The sequence below is a fragment of the Embiotoca jacksoni genome, unplaced genomic scaffold (genome assembly GCF_022577435.1).
Source record: "Embiotoca jacksoni isolate LCO1_2020_lvr unplaced genomic scaffold, fEmbJac1.0.p SCAF_21, whole genome shotgun sequence".
In the NCBI taxonomy this organism is placed as follows: domain Eukaryota; kingdom Metazoa; phylum Chordata; class Actinopteri; family Embiotocidae; genus Embiotoca; species Embiotoca jacksoni.
Genome location: NW_027185352.1, coordinates 5,996,299 through 6,018,747, shown reverse-complemented (window position 1 = coordinate 6,018,747; position 22,449 = coordinate 5,996,299). Strand labels below are relative to the sequence as shown.

The 22,449-nt window shown below is 42.2% G+C and overlaps 2 protein-coding genes across 3 annotated transcripts; both read right to left on the bottom strand.

Annotated features, from left to right (window-relative positions):
• Positions 1–864: 864 nt before the first annotated feature.
• Positions 865–11,674, bottom strand: mcm10 (minichromosome maintenance 10 replication initiation factor). Of its 2 annotated transcripts, none has more exons than XM_069156954.1 (18): positions 11,494–11,674; positions 10,638–10,689; positions 10,263–10,550; positions 9,967–10,161; positions 9,495–9,632; positions 9,185–9,392; positions 8,893–9,058; positions 8,313–8,480; positions 6,606–6,722; positions 6,277–6,473; positions 5,217–5,311; positions 4,653–4,766; positions 3,514–3,984; positions 2,574–2,704; positions 2,337–2,450; positions 2,050–2,195; positions 1,865–1,907; positions 865–1,759 (listed from the first exon to the last, which is right to left on the bottom strand). In XM_069156954.1, exons 2-18 carry the CDS (start codon positions 10,642–10,644, stop codon positions 1,676–1,678), a joined length of 2,682 nt encoding a protein of 893 aa, XP_069013055.1. In that variant the 5' UTR covers positions 10,645–10,689; positions 11,494–11,674; the 3' UTR covers positions 865–1,675. The 2 variants fall into 2 exon arrangements, with proteins under 2 accessions (XP_069013055.1, XP_069013056.1); XM_069156955.1 differs by having other exon boundaries at positions 9,495–9,629.
• Positions 11,675–12,586: 912 nt separating this feature from the next.
• Positions 12,587–21,315, bottom strand: optn (optineurin). Its single transcript, XM_069156573.1, has 13 exons — positions 21,197–21,315; positions 19,010–19,134; positions 18,540–18,748; positions 18,272–18,415; positions 17,979–18,163; positions 17,649–17,739; positions 17,347–17,462; positions 16,052–16,201; positions 15,759–15,843; positions 15,464–15,622; positions 15,117–15,259; positions 14,723–14,805; positions 12,587–13,523 (listed from the first exon to the last, which is right to left on the bottom strand). The coding sequence occupies exons 1-13, from the start codon at positions 21,247–21,249 to the stop codon at positions 13,411–13,413; spliced, it is 1,656 nt and encodes a 551-aa protein (XP_069012674.1). The 5' UTR covers positions 21,250–21,315; the 3' UTR covers positions 12,587–13,410.
• Positions 21,316–22,449: the final 1,134 nt, after the last annotated feature.

Here is a 22,449-nt window from a genome sequence, read left to right as displayed (position 1 = left end):
GCTCTCTAATCACACGGCTCCCGACCCAGGAACCTTATTTTATCTCCGTGCCAGGATTCCACTTCAGGCCTCTTTCTGTTTAAGGCCGTGTGGATTGGCTCGGAGAGTTGAGTGAGCGCCACCTGGCCTCCATGTGGAGTGTGTTAAGAGGATGTTCGTGTGCTCATACAGGAGAGAGTTTCAGTCCCCTTCCACCAAATACGAGCCTCTGCTGTCCTGTCACCCCTTCTGAGCCTTATACTTTCAGATTTCTAGCTGAAGTACCGTTTAAAAGGTCCCATATTTTAAAATGTATGCACATTTTTAAGTCTAGTCTTGTAAATGTGTATTTTCCTGCCAGTGCTACAATTTCTCAGGTAAAATCAGGTCAGTAAGACATAAAGAGATACTTCTACAAACGGACTTTTTAAAGGTCCATATTTCACTCCTTTCTGGTGATTTATATGCAGTCTTGATATCCATAAGATATTTTTGTGGTTTTAAGCACCAAGAAACCTCAAAATAATTTGATGTCTCCTCCTGAAGCGTCTTTTTGGAGCTCTACCAAAGATCAGGCTGTTTTGTGTCTTTAAGAAACATTGATATCAGTGACCCTCTCTTCTGATTGGTTGACTCTTTTCTGAGTGACACCTGCCCAGACCAATCACAGGTTTCCTTTGGTCTTGTAGCTTCCTAGCTCTGCCAACAAATAACAGCTTGGTGTTTTCTTCAACATAAGCGTTGTACAGTGGGCTGTGCTGAGGGTGGACATATGACATGAGCGTGAGTTTGTGACATCACAAACTTGCAGCAGTCCAAACGCCTCAGTTGCCGACTACAGGCTGTGAATTTCTCTGTGGACCGAACATTTTGACAAAATGTATATAGCAACTAGACTTGATTTTTAATAAAAACAAGAAATAGGAATTTATACAATATGAGACATTTAACAATCCCCACAGAGGAGGCATCAAAACATTGATTGGAGTTATTAACTGTAGGCTGGATAAATAAATTCAAGGTTAAAAATAATATTTACACTTTTCCCTAAATGTATCAGGTGTTTTTACAGCAAACATTTTGACTTATATTAGGAAAAGCACAGGTGTTACTAATAACATCAACAATGGTTCTGTTCTATTCAAGGGTCCCGATCAGCTACGCCAACGTGGCAGTGAGCCTGCATGCACATTACCAGGACCCGACAACTGAAGCCGCTAAATGCAATTCAGCCACGATTCATTTCAATATTTACACACGTTCTATCTACTGCGCGTGTCAAGTTGTTTTCATGCAACCAATCCTCACTATTCAGTCACTAAATGCAGAAATGGGATGAACTGTTGCTGTTTTAAGTAAAAAAAAAAAAAAAAAAAAAAAAAAAAAAAAACATGTCCGCCATCATACGATGTTTAAATTTCGTAACCGACAGAATATTAGTTCGTTCTTTCCAGATCGGCAGCAGATTAGTTTCTGCTCAGCTTTTCATCAGCACAGTGGAACCACTGACATTAAATGGTGCAAATCATCCCTTTAATCAGCCTGTTCCCAGCAAATCCGACAGCTTCACACATATCCAATTAGACGACATAATTGATGAATAAAAAAAAAATTTAAAAACATGAAAAAACCCACTGAACCCTTAAATTACAAACTTAAAAATGTGATTACATGCTGTTGCCTCAACAAGCAGGAGTCAATTCATGCTGTTGAGGAACTTGGCCTGTTCCTCTCCTCGAGGCTGGAGAAGCTCTCCGCCGATCTTCGGCCCCTTTTTCTCCTGCAATAAAACAGAAAGAGCGTCGTCAGGTCTCCCGTCTCTGTTTACAACAATAAGAGGATGTTTGTTTTTTTTCCTTTCAAATGAGGTCGTTATGAGTTTTACCTTCAGCATCCCATCACGTTCCCATTTAAACAGACCACAGTTACTGAAACGGCAAAACATGAGTTATTATTTTGTCAAAGGAGACGGAGAACGTGTGTTGGCGTGTCTTGTCGACTTTTACGGGTTCTTTCTTTTTCTGAAAAACTATCAGAGGAAGAGGAAGAGAGATTTATAGCCGGTCTTACCTGCAGTGTTTGTGTGGCAGTCTGTCCAGAGCGATGGCTCTCTGTCCACAGGGACATCTGAAGAATCGTTTGAGGGCGTCGTGCCACCGCAGGTCATGATTCTCCTCCACGCAGCGGTCCGCCGGCTTGAAGTAGGTGTAGCCACACTGGGAGCAGAGACAACAGGGGGAGTAATGGCTGAGAGACAATCACAGGCTTCTCATCGTCTTTACAGGGCACACACAAAATATAAACATCCCCGGTAGCAGATTTTCTATCTGGGATAAATGTAACTTCGGGCTCGGTACCTTTTTACAGCTGACGGCTCGACACTTCATCTCTCTGATGCCCTTCATCTTCTCCTCCATCTGTTCCTTCTTCACCAGAGGATCAAAGTAGCGCTCCTGCATCTGGTACTCGGCCTGAGAGAGAGCAGATTCACGCACACTTTGCAGGATTTCACGTGTAGGAATGCAGCTTGATTGAAAGAAAATAAGTCGCAGCAACACGACGGCTGTAAATCAAATAGCAAACGTCCATCGTACCGCTTGAAGAACGACCCCGTGGCGAGATTTGGCGTTGAGGATCTTCTGAAACTCCTCTGATTGGATGTAGCGGAGTTGATCTCGTTTCTTTTTCTCGGCCGGTTCCTCCTCCCCGTTACCGGACGATTCACCTGCACAGACAAGTCAAAGAACAGGTTATAACGAGCGTGTCATTTAACACAAACTCTGTGATGACTAAGGAAGGAAAGCGCAATGATTGGCAGCCCAGTTCTAATGTAAGACCCATAATCCCTGTCACTTCCTGTGTTACTGTTTTTTCCGGTCTACCAGCTTGTGGTTTGTTTCGATGACGAGAGGACGGTTGAAGAGCCTCCGAGTGGAAACAAGGAGTTGCATTTTTCTTGATAAAGCAGGTTTTGTTGTTGTAACACCTTCAGCTGAGCTTCTATTTAATATATTTAATGCAGGTTCATTGTGGGAATTTAAAAAAAATTGCAATCTCCTGTCCAAATTATGAACAGGTTTCTGAAGGGGCCATTATGATGGAGCTAAATGCAGAAATGTAAATTTTACTCAGCAAATCAAGCGCACCCATTTCTAACAACCTTGTCCTGTCATGAACACGTTTCTTTCTTGTGTAAACTGCTACCAAGTAAAATATCTACAATCAGTCGGGTTTATGTTGTCGTTCTCCAGGAGCCCCGAGAGCTCATACTAAATATAAGTAACTACATAATGGATGCAACAAAAATGATCACTTTAACTTTTAAAATGAATTTCAATCTGACCAATCAATCTGCTGTTTATTGCCGTTGCTGGTAATCAGATGTGTGAAATATATTACTAAAAAAGAACAAAGTAGATTAACAGCAGAGATCAGAATAAAAAAGGAAACCGAAAACAAAGAGTGAAATGAAAAACAGAAGATCAGGAGTCAGACGTACGAATGAAATGTGATCATACAGAAGTGTGATCGTACCATTGGGTGAGGTTCGATTCTTCTCTACTCGGGTGTTGATCTCACTGCTGTCGCTCCTCTTCCTCTTCACAGCGTTGGGGTCTTCCTTCTTAAGCCCCGCCCCTTTGGCCTTCAGCTTCTTCAGAGCAGCCATCTTGGCAGCTGATAGGCTGAGAGCGGGAGCTGGAGGCGGGCTGTTCTCGAAGAAGAGGATGTCTTCATCTTTGGAGAAGCCCCGGCCGAGGGTCGGGGCGTGAGGCGCCGCGGGGCTTCGGGGGGACTTGGGGACCTCGGAAGCAGCTTTCGGGGACGTCAGACCTCCTCGGCTCGGTACCGGTGTGGCGCCGCCCGAGTTCTGCTGCACCCTTTTCTGGATCTCCTCCGCCCTCCGCCGCCGGTTCTCCAGGAGCTCCCGCTGCATCCGTTTCTGCTGCTTCAGCAGGTCTGAGGCCGAGATGGACTGAAGCTGAGCTCCAGCTGCATCTCTGGGGGCTGAAGACGAACAACAGGTGAAAGAAAAGGTCTGGGATCATCGTGGGCTTCAGGTCCTGTTGTAGTTTAATGTGAGGCTCAAATGCATCGAATAAAATATGACATCTCTGCAGTTTATGGCAACGTTTTCCATTTTGAACCTGATACAGGAAACGATGTTTTAGTCATCAGAGGTTTTGGCGGCATAAACTTTAACACAAACAAAGCTGTCAATCAGAACTGAATCCTGAGTTCCTTTAACTTAACAAATCTTTAATATTTAACCTGCCAAAGAAACTAAAATATTTGTAGCAGAGCCCGACTGCTCTTGGATATTTGGAGCACATATGTGATTATCAAACACTTTTAAAAATGTGACAAAGATATTTAAAAGGAGGCAGGACATTTTATAGTTTATTGTCCACTCTGACATCAGTGCATTGAAAGAGGAAAGTTCACTTGGGATTTAATTATTATAAATAAATAAATAAAGGCTAACTAAATAACAAAAAAAAACCCACAAAAAAAACCCACACAGAACAATTCCTAATGTAATGGTAATCTTTTTCTGCATTATGTTTTGTAAAATAAGTAAAATTATCAGCCAACATTTGCATCAATACCAAAATATCTGTGACAGGCGAACATCAGTCGGCTGATGTTCGGGCTCTAATTTCCAGGCGGTGTACCTGATTGGCTGCCTCGTATCAGGTGCTTCTTCAGCTGCAGGGCTCCCGGTGTTGGCATCGACATCAGGCTCCTGAATTCATTCGAACAACCTGAAACTTCACCGGACTGAACAGCTAAAAAATAAATAGACATATAAAAAAATATATATATATTTAAAGTTGTTTTTTTTTTTTTTAGCATTTTCTGCTTTTACAGTTGTTCATTGAATGATTTCTATTAAGAATACAAATACACAAGTAGCATAATTTACTGCAGTCTGACTAAAGATCTGTGATTCTTTAAAAGCTAAAACACCATTAGTCTCATCTTGGTTTAAATCAAAAGAGAAATCCATCCCAATTATTTAAAAAAATGAAATCGAGGTCAGAGAAAGAGAAAGAGAGTTCACAGCATCAACAGTCGAGGTATTACTTCAACTGCACCCATGTTTTGTGTGAAAATAAAACCAATGTATTACATGTGTTTAGAATATAAATCAATTGATAAAAGCCTTTATTAATGCGGTTCTTCGGGGTTTTAAATAGGAACTTGCAGCAGGATTCAGTCGGACCAGCAGTTCTTACCGAGCCTCTTGGCCTGATCGACGATCTGAGCCGAGCCTCTCACGAACAGCTTGTCCAGAGTTTGCTGGACCGGTTTGTTTGGTTTGGACGCGGTTCTGCAACGGACAGACTCGTTACTGAAAAAGGTCAAGCAGCCCAGAAGCTGCCCGGGACACACGCTGTGATCCTGGATCTGTAACTTGCTGTTAGCACAAATTGACTTTAACGCATGCGGTAAAAGTGCAAATCCGACTTCAGTCAGAATCCAGACGGGACGCAGCGTCTGTTTGGACAATAACACTGACAGCTAACTGACGTTTCCAAATCCTGATTATTATATTGTTATTAGGGCTCGAGCACCGAATGGTGCGAAAGCCCTATTGTTATTCAAGGAGTTCTTATTCTTCCGCTTTCTTATCCTGACAAAGTAGTCGCCTTTTTGGCAGCTTTAATGTCCTCAAAAACTCATGAAAGTTGTGACACACGTAACTCCTGGTGAAAAAATGACGTATTTTAATGGTTTTCGCAAGTGGGCGTGGCCGAATGGCTCACTAGCGCCCCCTAAACTGCAGTCCCGGCGGCTAAATTTACCTACATCCACGATATTCAGTGGACATTTTTTTATCATACCCAGATGTTAAAATAACTGTCTTAGCACCATGACCCAACTTAACAGGGAGTCCGCCATTTTGGATTTAAAGAATGGAAGTATGTCTTCTAATGTCTGGAGTTTTAATCTTCACAGTTTGTGGACAGTCTCTGTGGTCTCAGCAGAGCTCAAAATATTTGAGACCCCTCTATAAAAAAAATTGTATTTCGAGATATTCCAGTTACGTTTCCGATAGAATGAGATGTAACATTTTATGAAGATTGTTTTTTGCACTTAAAACTACAAAAACATAAATATCAAGACTGGAAATTAAACACCTGAAAAGAGTCAAATATGGGACCTTTAAAGGGAACATTTTGTAGAAATGTCTACATGTCTGACTGACCTGACTTTGCCTCAGATACTTCACTGGCAGAGAAATACAGATTTGCACGACTGTAGGCTTAAACGATGGCGTCTGACATGACTCACAGTGAAGCAGCGCAGGCCGCCGAGGAAACGCCGCCGTAGTGGAAACCGTCCTGACAGAGTCGCTCCTTCAGGCTGCCTCCCTTCGCCTTCAGCCTGTTGGGAGCTTTTCCAGAGAAGGACGACTGCAGCTCGGCCCTCTTGGAGCTCATCTTCTTGTACTGGGCCTTGACGTGATACTGACAGTACTGACACTCGTACTGCAGGGAGCGACAAGCAGCCGAGAGGGAAAGCGATGAGAACGCAGCTTCTGAAACGTGGGCCGATAATCGAGGACAGAGTTTAACCAAACTGTTCATGGAGAAACGTGCAGCGAGAGAAAACCGACCCACCATGTTTACAATCTGAGAGCACGGCTCTCCGTTCCTCTTGGCGGCCTTGCAGGTGTCGTAGTCCTGAGCATCACCCATCAGCATCACCTTCTGCGGGTGATCCACCGTCAGACTCACCTGCACACGTTCAACACAAGCTGTTGTTTTCTGGAAGGGGATTCAGCCTCCGGCAGTAAAGATCAATCAAAACACTACGTAATAAAAATGCATCGAAGTTTTCTTTGATTTTCCTCTCTTTCGTTTTTATTTATTTATTTATATGTCTGGCTGGAACTATGTTTTATTTTTTATTTTTTAAGGTATAATTAATTGATGAAAAGAAAATCAACCAACAACTTTTGTGATCATTAATAAATCGTTTCAGTCATTTTTGAGGCAGACAACATATACATATACATAAATCTGCGACAGTCGGATAAATCTAACTGCAGATATATAAGTCGAACTCTCCTGATTCCAGCACTAACTGTGCTTTTAAGTTTGCCAAGAATTGAATTGAGATATGAAGATGTGTGCAGACAGAGTGACGAGTGACGAGTGGTGTCAGGAAGATTAGTTTCCACACTGTGACTGCGTTGCAGATGAATCCTCACTTCATCTCTCCTGACTTTAAGGCCTTTGAACTCTGGCCTCTGCGGGTGGGACGGGAGGATGTGAAAGTGTCTGAGGGTGAATGTGTCCTCGCCATATTTCTGTTTATAACATCTCAGCCTAATCTGTCCTCTCATTTAATTGTCAGACACTTCAGTTGCCAAACCAGTCGATGACAAAAACAAAGAAAACCTTAAAACAGATTCAGTAAAACATCTGTAAAACGGGGTTATAACGACACCACAAGAGCTGAGAGTCACGTGACTTCTTTGTGAGGCAGTTAATTACGATGTATCCTGCATTTTAAACGCGGCGGTGAGGTCTAGCGTTTTGTGGGATCAGCTGGATTTGATATGTTGTTTGTTAGAAAACAAAAGATCAACAAACTTATACTAAAGTATCACAAATGAACCTGTGTAATTTGGGCCCAATTTAGTTTCTGACATGAGATTATTTTCGATTGTTCTTCTCTTGAACGTGTTACTTCTAGCATCAATAAATCATCAGAAAGACTAGAGGCAGTTGTTAAACCTGAGGAGGACGTTTCTGCATTTTTAGCACAGACCTTTACAATGAAGCTGAAATTGTTTTAACACTTGACAAGGAGATCTGTTCAACGTCAAATGTTAAATTTCCTGACTTTCAAGGACTAAAAAGATGAATTTTCCATCACCTATAATGAACAGAGAAACAGGCTGCGATTGTGCTGAGCTGACAAGAAACATTTCTGTTAAAACCGGGCGTACATTTTGATAAATGACAACTAAAATGTAAACATGCAAACAAAATTCCCTGATATTCGATGACTTGGCACCAAAAATGATCAAATTCCTTGACTTTCCCTGTCTGGAAAAAAGTTTCTAAAATCCCCTGACGTTCCCTGATTATCAGAGATGATCCGCTGTTGTTGACTTGAGTCCGATTTGATCTGCAGAGTTGAAGTGAAAGTGAAAGAGCGGCAGTTGCTCCTCCCCCGTTACCACTTCTACGGTGCCCTTGAGCAAAGTCTTAACCCCCAACTGTTAAACAATTTTAATGACAGAAATTGCACCAACATGAACATAACGTGAAAAAAACAAAACAACACAAATGACATCGAGTTCAGAGTCCACTCACCCCGTCGTATCCATCCCTCTGCTTCATGGGGTTGGGGTTGAGGAGTCCGATGACGGTGCCCGGCTCCGTCTTCCAGTGCTCTTTGTGGACGTCGCCGAAGAGCAGCAGAGACACGAACACTTCCAGGTTGTGGAGGTCGTTGAGTTTCCAGATGCTGAAGGTTTTGCCCTGCAGAGAGGAAGCGCTTCGTCAGGAGAGTGACGGCAACGTTACAGGAGAGAGCAGCAACCAGCAATGAAGCAAAACAACATGAAACAGGCAGCGTTCAAAAGTCTTAGTTTTACGGCTTTTAATAACGATCTGGATCCAAAGTTTTCACCTGAACATACTTGTGCTTGTTATTTGTTTTCCTCTTGAAAGGAGATGTCAGTGTCAGATTACTTTTCACCTGCATTCTTCCAGATAAAAGCTTGTATTTTGCTAACAACAGCATAGTTGGGTCCATGAACACCCCCTTGTCAACAGAATCAATAAGTGTTAAGCTTTTGTGAAACAACACAAGTCGGGATATTAGTTACATCTTAATATGCAGCAAAATACCAGAGAAAGCGAAAGGTTTGAGTTCAGAGTTCAGACTCACGCTGCTGTTGCTTTGCTGCGTGGCCTTGTTCACCAGCACCGCAAACGTCACCCAGTCGCTGTCCTCCAGCTTCTCTCGAGCCAAACGCTCCGGCAGCTGAGACAGACGGATCAGGCGCCGATCAGCCATCTTGCGGTCCATGTCGGTGGAGGAAACTCGCGGCTTTCTGAAGTGGAAAACGGCGGAAATTCAGACCGGACCACCTGACAAACATTTTATATTGTGTGTGTTACGCTAAAACCTTTCTTAAAAAAAAAAAAGAAGAAAAAAGGCATCACTTCGTTGTTCTGACCTGAGCCTCAGTCCCGAGTATTTCTCCACAGCCACGTCTTTGGGCAGAGCGGGATAAGAAGCAGGTGTAGGCGGTCCTGCTGATGCAGCGGCCGCAGGTCTGCTGCGGGAAGGTGGAGGTGATCTCAGAGGGTCAGAAACCTTGCTGGTGCTCGCGACGGGCTGGAAGGAGCTGCCGATCTTTATCTCCACCAGCGGGCCTCTGTCTTCTAAAGGGAGTACGGTGAAGGAAATAAATATATTCGTATTGCAGCACGACGTGTTTTAGGAACTGTGGTTTGTGTAAGGAAATGTTGAAGGATAAGTTTTACCTGGTGATGTGGCGGGTTGGTGAGCGACTCTAGGTTGGCGTTTGAATGAGTCAGCGTTGTTGAGCTGAGCAGAAAAGTCAGAGGACTCCTGGAGCTTCAGGCTTCCTCCTCTGACCGCAGTCGATGAAGATGTTGCTGCTGTCAGAAAATAAAGAAATAAAGAAAATCAGAATCAGGGTCAACTTTTGCTGCCACTGCATTTATTTCATTTCATTTTATTTTTGTATCTATTCTGCTCATGGTAACGCACAAGAGTCTCCAAAACTACAGATGAAAAAGCAATTTACAATCAAAAACAAAAACAACGACATCAAAAAATGAAATGAAATGGAGGTTTGAATGAAACTGTGTCAGTAAGGAAGTTAAGAGCAAAGCATGAGCTCGTTTACGAGTCAATTTAATCTGCACTTTATGTTGAAAACCAAATAGCGCAGTCGACCTTAAGGGAACTGGTCAACAGCTAAATGTTTACCTTGTTGTGTGTTGGTCTTCTGTGTGGCAGCGGCTGGTTTGGCCTGCCTCAGTCTGGAGGTCGGCTGTCGGGTCGGTGTCGGTTTGGGTGTCACCGAGCCTCCTGTCGTCCCGACTGAAGGGGATGAAACCTTCTGGCTCGACTCCAGCTGCTGCTGTAACTTCTGCATCTGCTCCTGCATTCGCTTCAGCTCCTCTGAAGAAGAACACGTAAGGATCCAGACATGAACACAGACCCAACAAGCCACATGGAACAGAACTGAAATGCATTGTGGGTGAACTAGAAGCAGCACAAACCTTGTAAATCCTCTTTTGACCTGTCTCCGCCACCTTCTTTTCCTTTTGAGTCCGTCTCCTCATTTTCAATGTCGTCCACGTCTCCGAAGAGCTCCGACACTACGTCTTCTGTGTCCGCGACTCGCTGCCCCTGCTCCTCCTCCTCCGTGCCCTCTTTATACTCTTCCTCCTCATTGTCTTCATCAAACAGGGCGTCCAAGTCGTCCACCTGCTCCTGATGATCTTGTTCTTCGTCCACACCTTCATTCTCAGCCAGCAGGGCCGTCAAAATGTCCAGATCATCCTCACCTGGGCGACAGGAGTACACACACTTGTGTCTTTTTCACTCACTCATAAAGCTGTGCTCTTGTGTGTTTTAAATCTCATGGTACTTACTGTCCATTTTAGAGACGTTAACAGTGCAGCTGGCTTCAGATGAACTGGTGACCTACAGAAAGGTGGACACTTAATTACCTGGAGAGGTAGACGAGTAAACCGGCAGCTCGTGCAACGAGTGCTATGAAAACAGAGTAGGATCTGCGTGCCTGTAAATTGTCTTGAAATTTAAAAAATACATTTAAAACATCGATAATTTCTTTAGATGTTTGACTGAGCTGTAAATCAGTCTCAGATTTACAGTGAAGCTGAAACAATAAATCTGGAAGAGCTTCGGGAAGCTCTGCTGTGGAGGTCTTGGATTATGTCGTGGGTGGAGAAGACTTGAGCAGATTAAGACTCACATACAGTTTGTACAGCTGATGATGAAAAGACAGTTAAAAGGGTTAAATAAAGGCTCGACTGTTGAAGGAGGCAAAAACCTGTCATGAGGGGGAATTTGTATGACTATTATACACACAAAACCGTGACCGTAATTCAGGTTTGGTTTATTCTTGTTTGGCAATTTATTGATTATTTACTCAATACGTAAATTAGTCTACATGAAATCCACTGTGGTAGTCCGCCCTTGTTTAGAAATATGTCCTGATATAATTACCATTAACATTTCATTTTTTGTGTGTGTCGTGATGTTGTATTATTGCTTAATCACCAACAGTGGTTTTTTATTTTACATTTATATTAGAGGCTCCTCTTAAAGTTCACATGTTTTACAGTCTCACTGTTTTGTTTGAACTCGTTTGAATAATTTCCTATAATGCGATAAAATGTCGCTTTAACCAAATATGTATATTTTAAAACACGTCTTTTAATTTGTTTAAATCTCTCAAGTCAAACAACCTGACAGTTAACTTACCTTTTAATGTCTCGGCTTTGCGTCCTTTTCGTAGCGTTAATGCTACTTTGACGTTTCTCACAAACACGTCGAACCTTTCAACGAGGCGCTTATTTTCCAATAACAAGCTGTGCTCAAGTGTGTGTAAAATTAACTCCGTTATATTTCATAAAATCGACATATTACGACAACTTGTCGTCTCGACATCCTTCATCCAGAGGAAGAAAATCCAAACTGGCGCTAAACGAAGGACCCCGTTGTTGTCGAAGTGCTGCGAGGTGGCCAACGGTTTGCCTAACTAGAAATAAAAGGTTCGCGTGTCGTAGTTTTGCTTTTAGACAGGCATTTTAAGGGCTGCACTTCTTTACAGTTAATATTTATATGCGATTAAAAAAAAAAAGTATAATACAACACAAAACTGCTGCTGCTATTAATTCTGTTGTATTTGTCCACGGGCAACACAGGAGCACCAAAAGGTGTGCTTTGAAAGACTTGACACCTAAAAATCTTTGCAATGATGTTTGCCTCCGAGGTAAACCTTCCTCTGCAGGGGCTGTGTGCACATAACTTTCCACAAACCTCAACTACATCTGCATCTGCACTGTTACAGCCTTTAAACCTAAATACAGTCTATGCTTTATACAAATATAATCATTTATATTTGATGGCTGTGCGTCAGTAGTCCAAAAACAAGCAAGGCAACATCTTGGGTTATTATTATATTAGAAGATTACTCTCATGAATCAGGGTGACTTTGCTTCTTCTTCTTCTTTTTGGAATCAGTGCACAGGCAGAAAAGGACATAGATTCTCTAAAAATAAGTAAATATTTGTGGCTTTTGTGTTTTCTCTTTTTGACTTCAATTTTTTTTTGGTCAGAATTCCTCATATCTTCAATATATTACCCAAAATATGAGGAATATGGAGGGCTGAGCACATTTAAAGAGACATCTTCTTAAAGGGAAATGGTTATTAAAATACACCCCAAACAGTACAAGGGAATACATTAACCATGCGGTGTAAAGCCTTTCATTATGCTGTCAATTTTCTCATCAAAATAATAAATATTGGTTAAATACCTGCATGTTACATCACAGTATGACAAGAAGCAGACAAATCTGTAAATAACTTTATTTACTTTCACAGAATTTCAACATTAAAATAAGAAGGCCCTTGTAATCTACAGAGTACAGAGTCTACATCGAGCTTCCAGCACTACAGTGATTTACAAGTTAAATATAATACGTTCTCATTACCAGGTATCATATGCATTACAAATAAAATATATATCTCCATATTAAAGTGCCTACATGGTGCGTGATGCTTATGCGCCAACACCAAAAAACCAATTAAGAACTAAAATATCCTTACTGAGGAAAAATATAGAATGAATTCAGTTTTAATTTGAGAAAGAAACCTTCAGAAAATATTTTGTAAAAAGCCTTCAGCAACCTAATACTTGGTAAACAAATGCAACGTGGAAAGGCTAAACTTTGGTTGATTAATTAAATGTGCACATGACGGGAAGACAGCGCCAAACTGAAATCCTATGAAAAGATTTGTGCTGTTTCAGACTGGTTTTGCACTGAAAAGTTTCGTCTTCAGCTTCTTTTCAGTCGTCACAGCAACAAAGAGACGACGCGCCAGGTGGCAACGGCACAAAACCTACAAGAGGATGTGTCCTGTAATATTTGTCCCAAATGGTTTAGAGACATTTTCAAGCCGACATACTCGTTTCACATGCATCTCCAGACTATGAAATCCTTCTAAGCATATTCTTTCAACGTGTTCCCATCCTTGAACGGATACATGTCTGGAGTGGTGTGGGATCTGTGGAGTGACGTCACAGACTGAAGAGGTACAGGTCAAAGCAGAGACAGACGTAGATTAAGGTGCTATGGCAGCCGCTGCTGTTTTGAATGCTAATGATGAGGGAGGTCTAGTTGATGCAGTCCATGATGTGGATCTGCAGCGAGTCCAGGTCTGGCAGGATCTCGTTGCACTTGGGACAGGCGTGTTCAGGAATGTTCCCCTGGTGCTGCCAGTCGGTACCTGAGAGTGAGAGACACCGATCACAACTCCGACCTGTTGCGGTGACACCCTGCCGAGCCTTTCGGCCGCACTTCCTCCACGACTGTTTTACATCACAAGTTCTACCAATCACGTGTTTTAGGTTAGTTTGTATAGTTCAAGCTGTACCCGTCTATATTTTTAATGTGTCAAATAAATATGTGTAATCTAAACATCTCTCACTCAGTGACAAATCCACAGAGTTATCAGCACACTGCTCTTCCCCTCAGCTCTGTGGACCTTTTTAGTGTCTTTGATCTCATCGTTTTGTTTTCACAGCCTGCAGCTTTACTGTTTTGTTTCACTTGCTTCTCTCGTTAACTTTCTTTTCACAAAAACAAAAAGAAGCTCTGATTAACCCACCGAGTTCTTCCTGCCCTCCACAAAAAGCCACACAGACACTCACCAAGTAGCTGGTGAACAAACTGTAGCATTAAGGTGATAAATAGACTTCTCATTTCTCAGGAGATGGTGGAAATCTAAATAATAGCAAAAAGGAGAGTGAGTATTGTACTTATAATTTTTCTTTTAAATGGCCAGAATCAAAACTCCAAATTGTTGTTTAAACCTGCAGTGTGGCAGTTTTGTCTCCCCCTTCTGCAAGTGACAGTCATTACTGGTAGTAAAACAATGGATAGACGAAATGGCTTGTTTCACTGTCAGAATTTGATCCATTTGGTGTGATAACATTTGTAAAGTGAGCTGCATGATTGAAATATTTTATTCCCATTCACGTCAGCATAGAACTCTGAAGTTACCCGGCTCAGCTGGAAGAAGTCTCTGGTGTTCATGCTCTGTTCATAGAGGATAGTTGGTACGCTTTCATTTGTCCAGGGCAGGAACGTCTCACCAATGTCTACTGTGAACTACATAGAGACTAATCTGGTGTGTTTAAGTACCTCTGTGTCTGCTGAATGTGTAAATAATTCAATTTCAATTCAGAATCTGTTAAAGACACAGCTCATAGAACTGAAAACGTTTCCTTTTGTCCATATCCACTTTATAAGGTGATGATATATTGATGTTGTGTTCACAGCATTTTGTGGTATAACTAATGACCAAAAACAAAAGTCTACAGATCTAAACTGACAGCCTTTCAATCCGGTAACAAACATGGGACACAGCCTGGGACGAAGGTCTGCCTATAAGGATAAACTCAGGGCAGCAAAACCAAACTATACCTCTTCCAACCAGAGACGCGCTGGCTCCATGTGGATTTCCTCCGGGTGGCATGTGTCTCTTCTGCATCTCGTTCAGTGTGCGTCTGTGGAGAAAGACAGCGACTGATGAAGAATTTCAGATTAACAAAGTCAGGATAAACCAAAGTGTCACTTCAGGTGCGGAAGTTTTTTTTCAGTGTGTTACTAATGACATTCATTGCCGTCTGACGCAGATTATTTGTGGCAGTAAGGATCACCAAAGTCAGAAAAGCTGCCACTGAAGGTCACGACGATGCAGAATAATAAGGCAGTGTGAAAAGGAACCAGACTACAACTAGTCAGCAGTGTAGAATTTGTTTCCTTTAGTTCGGACCAGCTGAACAGAGTAAGTATTGTCTCCTGTTGGACTGCATACCGGCCCAGTGAGTCCAACTCCTCCTGCATCAGGCTGTTCTGCTTCTTCACGTACTCCAGCTGAGCAGCCAGACGCTCCCTCTCTTCATGGAGCTTCTCCCTCGCCGCTCGCTCTGCGTAGAAGTCGGAGGAGTAGACCTCCGCCTGCAGAGAGTACAGAAAAACATCCATGAAACCTGGAACCATGTTGTGATGTGGACTTCTGATACTACGGCTCCAATGCTGGATGCTGAGGTAAACTTTACTGCAGTAAAACTACAAATACCACACTGTAAAAATACACGTCCTGAAATACTGTTACTTAAATTAAAGTGTGTGACTATAATCTGGATTACATCTAAAACTCACCTGAGCCTGGAACACAGATATGGTCTCCAGGTCCTTCTCCTTCTGGAACATCTCCTGCTTCATGCCGTCGATCTTGTTCTGTTTAGCAGCCAGAGCTTCTTCAGCCGCGGTCAGCCGCTGCCGCAGCTCATCCACCAACTCCTTCTCCACCAGCTGAGACTGCAGGAGGAGACGAAACATCAAACACCTCCATCTCTCATTTCTGGTTTTGTTTTCTAACTGTAGCAGTTTGCTGCCTGTCAGTGTGACCCGTTGCCAAAACTAAAAACAAAATACTGACACTACATAAAGTTACCTCTTTCTTCTTCTTCTCCTCCTTCAGCTCATTGTAGTCTTCAAACAGCTTGGTGTAGGCATCCTTCAGCTGGGCCAGGTTGCTCCTGTCAGGGTGGAGGGAGGGGGGTTACTCATGTGTGTACTTTATATGTCCAAATATACTTTGTGCTCATAACTGCTGGGAGGTGCTCTCTGAGTGTCCAGGAGTTTTTCTCATCAACTGTTCTTGTCTGCTCTACATGGAAGCTGTTAACAGTGTACAGTGACTTGACACAAGTCCAGCTCATGTCTCTTGCGTCCGTGTCTCCTGACCTTTCCTCGCCAGCCTTCCTCTGCTCGATCAGGCTCTGGGACTGCATGCTGCCCAGCTGCAGCTTCAGCCGGTCGTTCTCCGTCTGAACGGTCTGTCGGTCGAGCAGCTGAGCCTTCATAGTCGCCACGTCCTGCTCCACCTCCCGACATCTGGACAGAACAAAAAAACACGACACGTTAGCAGATCAAAATGATGCAGGGTTCTTACATCATATAAAAGCGGGGAATATTTGGTGTGTTTTTCTGTGGTACTTTGCGCCTTTATGCTGCCTCAGGCAGTTTGTTTTGGTGTTCGTCCGTTTTGTTTATGTGAACACAATATGTGAAGAACACCTGAGGGAATTTTTTTCAAATTTGGTGCAAACATTCACTTGGACTAGAACGATTTTGGAGGTCAAAGGTCACTATAACTTCTGTCCCATCAGTCTGCTCCATTCTCATGAACTCAATATCTCAGGAACTTTAAGGGCATTTTTAAAACTTGGTGAAAACATTCACTTGGAATCGGGGATAAACTGATTGGATTTTGGGGGTCAGAGGTCACAGATCAAGGTGACTGTGACCTCACGTCTTGCCTCCTATTGTGGCACAAACGTTCAATCAGGATCAGGATGAACTGATTAGATTTTGGAGGTCAAAGGTTACTGTGACCATACAAGACATGTTTGTGGCCATAACTCAAGACTTTTCACAAAATTTCATACAAACGTCTAAAATGATGAAGTGATGACATTTTATATCCAAAAGGTCAAAGCTCAACTTCACTGTGACATTAAAGTGTTCAGCAAAAACACTTTTCTGGCCATTATTGAACATCATAACCGAGGAACGGAAGGAGAGATTGTGACCATATTTCACATTTGTTCAGATACTAAATTGGTGACACTAATCTTGGGTGTCCACCTTGAAACTTTTGTGATTGTATAGATCTTCTGTGTGTGAAGCATCCAAGTTTTAGAATTTATAGCTCCTTTGCCGTAACATCCATATTTATAAACATTGTCCTACTACTGTACTATCGTGGATCCAACTTTGTCTTCTATCAGAATCAGTTTTATTTGCCAAATTCCTTCAGAGTCTTCATGAGATATAGTATACGAGTCTGGACAGATATGGAGGTAAACTGCAATTTGACGGTATGTTGCTGCGGGACGGTGATTCTAGTTTCAATAAGGTGCAGATTTAGAACAGTTAAGAGTGTTATTGGTGCAGATGACAGATTGCTATGGATTGCTTTTTTTTCAGTTTCTCTGCGTGTTGAGACCTGTCACTGTGTCCCTGTGTGTCAGCCTAACCTGTCCTGCAGGTTCCTTTTCATGCCCTCTGCTTCATCCAGCTTGCTCTGGGCCTGCTGCAGCTCTTTGAAGAGCATCATCATCTGAGACTTGAGATTCTCCACCTCAGACGCCGCCTGAAATATTTGCATAATGTCACACAAACGTTCCAAACAAAACACAAGGAGGGAAACTGTACACAGATTCCTTTCCTGTAAACTACACAGACAGCAGACAGCAATGAGACTTCGTTATGCAGCTACATGTCCGGATGCAGTCCTTATTAGTACTACAAATGCTACAACTGAAACTGTAAAAAATACCTTCTCCTTCCCAGAATCCTCTGGAGTCTCTGTCTGGGCTGTCTGTGTCGATTCATCTATAATACACTTGTTTTCTTCCAGCTCTCTAATTCTGTTATATAGAGAAAAATAGAGAAATGTAAGATAAATACAACCAAAATTTAAAAAAAAAAAAAAAGGAAAAACAAAGACAGCAATGGGATTACTGAATGTACTGAAATATGGCATACGTTTCTTTAATCTAAAATCAATTCAAGAAAAAGCACCAAAAAAAATCTAACAGCCTGACTTCAACTTGGTGAGAACACATCATTTAGAGGTGAACTGTTCCTTTACGTGTCTGTTTCGTACCTGGCAGCACCGGCCTGCAGCTCGGCCTGCAGCCTCTCGCCTCTCTGCGTCTCGTTCCTCAGCGACTGCAGCAGCTGGCTGACCGTTACCTCCTCGTTGTCCAGCCGGGACGCCGTCATGCTCAGGTCCAGACGGCGGCTGCGCTCGGTGCCGCACGCCTCGTTCACACCGTCGACGCCTCCGTCCTGAGAGGAAAAACACAACGTTAGATCCCGTGCACGATCAAATTCTAGCTTAGAGAATATATGGATATTGCTGTGATTTCCTTCCGTGCTATTTATGAAAGTCCTCACCGACACCTTGATGATCTCGACGAAGGAGTCGTCTTGGGAGTCCTGCTCCGCCCTGAGCTGCAGCTCAGAGTTCAAAGCCACCAGGTCATTCTTCTCTGCTTGCAGGCGAGCAACCTGGGCACGCAGGGCCTCCAGCTCTGCGCTCTGATTGGATGATGCCCCATGCACATGACATTACATATCACACGTGCACAAAACAGAAGCATAAATCCAGTACAACTTAATGGACATTGAGGTAGAAAAAAATCTGGTCGGGTGACCCCCTCACCTGCACTCCTCCCGGTGCTCCTCCGGCCCTCCCGGCCCCCTCCAGCTTCTTGCTCATCTTCTGGTTTTGGAGGGACAGCGTCTCCATGCGGTCTCGGGCCTCCTCCAGCCGGCTCTCCAGGAAGTCCCGCTCTTGCCGCTGTTTCTCCCGCCACGCAGACAGGCCCTCGAAACGCTCCTTCATGGTCAGGTTGGTCTGACGCAGGGCCTCTGGGAGAGAGGACCGGACAGCGGATTTGAATAAATTAACATGACACAAGCCAACTGATTTGAATTATAACCCTTTCAATAGCCATCCTGCTGCCGGTCTGTCATGACTCATGTGCCCAGAGGAACACAAAGTCCACAAAACTTTGATCCGAGGCACGACCTGATAAGAGTCTTTAGTTGCTGAATGCTGCGACAAATTGACATCCCACATGGACAGCTCTCTTCTTTAACCCTGACAGTCCACCAGACACCTCCTCTCACCTTTCAGGTCTCTGTTCTCCTGAATGAGGATGTTCATCTGCTGCAGGGTTTCCTCTAGCGTGCCGGACTGGCTGGGAGAGCAAGAGATGTCGCCGTTCATCACGGGGCCTCCAGACGCCATGATGCTGAAAGACATTTCCACATTTTGTGAACAGAAATTCCTTTTCAAAAGGCAGGAAGTAAGTTGCGTGTTAACAATTATACATCATCTTTAAAGTTTCGAAATATATTTCAAAGTAAAATGTACCCATCTGCATCACATTTGACATATTAATACAATATTGCTGACAACAAATAAAGGTGCTATAAGTGATTTTTAAACACTTTGAACCACTAGCAGATTTGCTCCCGTCACATTTTTACTCATTGTAGGCTCACGTTTCACCGGAGCAGTAAGTCTTTCATCTCCATGGAAACAGCACAATCACGGCTAAAAGTAGGGAGAACTCAAAACCGTCTTTTTGTGCAGTATAACAGTTATAATATTATAAAAGAAAAATTTTATAGTTTTATTTATCTGATCATTTTCTTTACAAATATTCTAAAAAGAAGAAAATGTTTTCAAGTCCCTATAAGTGTTACCAATATATCATTTTTGCCGTGATACTAATGAAATAATGGTATTTTAGGTGTAAATTGAAGAGTTAGGTGCACAATTAGTTCAAGGACAATCGGAAATTCTAAAATACAACTATAATTTCCTTTTGACAGTTTCTGGCTGATAAATGCTGTAACTTGTGTTAACTTGTGTGCGTTTGGTCAGTCGGCTCCTCCAGTCCTTCTGCTCTGCAACGAATTAAAAAATAAAATAATTCCCATTTTATCAAATCAGGAGAGAGAACGGTGTTCTTTGCACGTTCAAGGGCAGAATTTGAGCGAGTAAAAACCAAAACAGAGTAGGGGAAGTTCACAACTCCTGCTCTCCTAGTTTACACAATAAAATACGCCAAATCAATTACGAAGGCTGAAGAAAAGAAAGAAGAAAATAAATCTGCCAGGAAAAAAAACAAAACAAAGGTTTTGAATAGTATGAAGAGCGATGTGCAGCTACCTTGTACCGCTTCTGGAAGGAGAAGCTATATTTTACTTTGCAATAGTTTTCGGATACTTGTTAGGAAGCTGTTAGTTTATAACCGCCTGGACGCTGGTCATGTGTGGAAGACTTAAACTTGGTCTGCTGTGTGCGGCTGTGGTTGTTGTCGGCTCGGTAGCAAACTGTAGTTCACACAGTCCCATTATGGAAAATCAGACAGTTACCAAAATGCTGGTACCTCTTACCACCAGGGCAAAGATGAGCCAAATGGTAACGACATGCACAGATGCTTGTAACGAACACTAGAGGGTGCTAAAGGAAACAAACTTCTACACATTCGCGCTTCAACGCTGCACAATCTGCAAAAAAAATAAAAATCATCCGATTTCAGTATTTTTTTTCTCCCAATTCATAATACATTCTGCATGTCCAGTGAGTTAATGTATAATAATAAATAATGTACGAGCAGTTCATCTTTATAGAAAGTGAGCAGTGGCGAATATCGCCAACGCCATGTCAAACGTTTACTTTCAGTGACCAAGAAAAGGTTTCATTATTTTTGTCTTGTTTTAATGTAAGATTTTTAACACCACCACACGATATGGACGTCGACTCCTCGGTCGTTAAAATGTGTAATAAACAGCGGCTCCGCGGTGACGTCATGGCGTGACGTAGCGCTTCAGCGCGCAAGCAGGGCGGAATTATACGATCAGCAGCTCTCCACATAATTACATTATAATGCAATAACAGAGGACAGTACTCGCACTGTGGTTCACTTCTACTCTCACACACAAGAAGCTACTGGATACCCGCCTCAAGTAAACACCTAATGACACATTAAAAGCTGTTTAACGAATCGGGGGGTCGTGTGGAAGCCACTTTATAACGCACCAGTGGTGCGTAATGTGGTGCTACATTAAAAATCTTCGAGTAATATGACCCTGCGTGACTCTTGTGTAGTGATGAATATGTTCCAGAAATACGTATTGAAGGTCTCCGTTGGTGTTATCGTATTTTCGCTTTCCTCTGGTGGGCCTATCCGGCGTAAGACTTCGTAAACAATGAAAAGTTCCCAGAGAAACGCGGATATGGTTCAACCTGAACACAACTGCGTCACATCCAACGTTAAACAAGTTTAAAGGGCTTTAACTCACCTGCTGTTTACCTCCGGGACGACGCAGGTTCCGACTACTCGCTCCGAAAACATAAAAAGACACGGGAAGGTGGCAAAAGGTATCGACCAACCTTGTGCCGTTGCTGGTTTGGAGCAGCATCCGGTTAACGTTCGTGAAAAAACGAGGAGTTTCCGGTCAACGGTTTCAAAATAAAATCACTATTACGGAATCACTACTATTTGGATAATGAAGTACTAGGTTAGGTTTGGTAGTTACTTTATTAATCCCCGAGGGGAAATTTTTTCGCTACAGCAGCATACAGAAGCAATAAGATAATAATAGAATAATAGAAAAGCAATAAAATAGCAGTAAAATAGCAGTAAAAAATATTAAATATAAATATAAAATATAAAATACAAAATGCACAGTATATACAGTACAATGTATATTATATACAAAACTACTACCTTCAGTAACAGTTATCATTACGTTTTAAAAAAAAATTGAGGAGTGTTTTAGAGGAGACAAGTTTTTATTTTTTATTTTCTCTTTAAAAACCAACATACTATTCTATGTTTTGTTTGTTATTATCTTAATTATTTATTAAAGCCTTGCCCATGAACCCCAGATATGATGGACTGTATATCCTTCAGTGCATGCTAAGATAATCCTGTATGTAATATAAAACATGTCACTAATGAGGAATATGAAATAACCTGTGTTGTGATTTGGCGCTATATAAATAAAATTGAATTGAATTGAATTGAATACAAAGAAACAGGGAGAACTACCAAAGTGATTTTGGTTCATTATAAAGTATTGTAAGGTATCTCTCTGTGGCAATTTTATTTGATGTATATCTGTACATTAGCTGGGTGGATAGTGAATTCACTTCACTCACCCACAAGGTAAAACAAAAACAAAGACACAAACAAAACAGCCATCATGGTAATCAAAGTTGATATAAGTAACAGAAACACACCAAAGAAAGATTCAGTGTTGAATTTACATCTTTATTTACCTCTTTATCCATTATCAAAGGAAAAGTGCCTATTAAATAAAATCAGGACTACATTAGGCTAATGTACATCAAGATGCCACAATCATTAACCTCCATGATATGTAGCCTGCAGTTACATTATAATCAAATCAAGTGATAGGGCATTGTCTATAAAGATTTGCAAAAATCATTATGTTTCGAGCCAATATTTCCTACTACTGTCCTATACAACACACATTAATAATTAATTGGTAAAAAAAAAAAAAAAAGGATTGCCGGCTGAGCATTATAA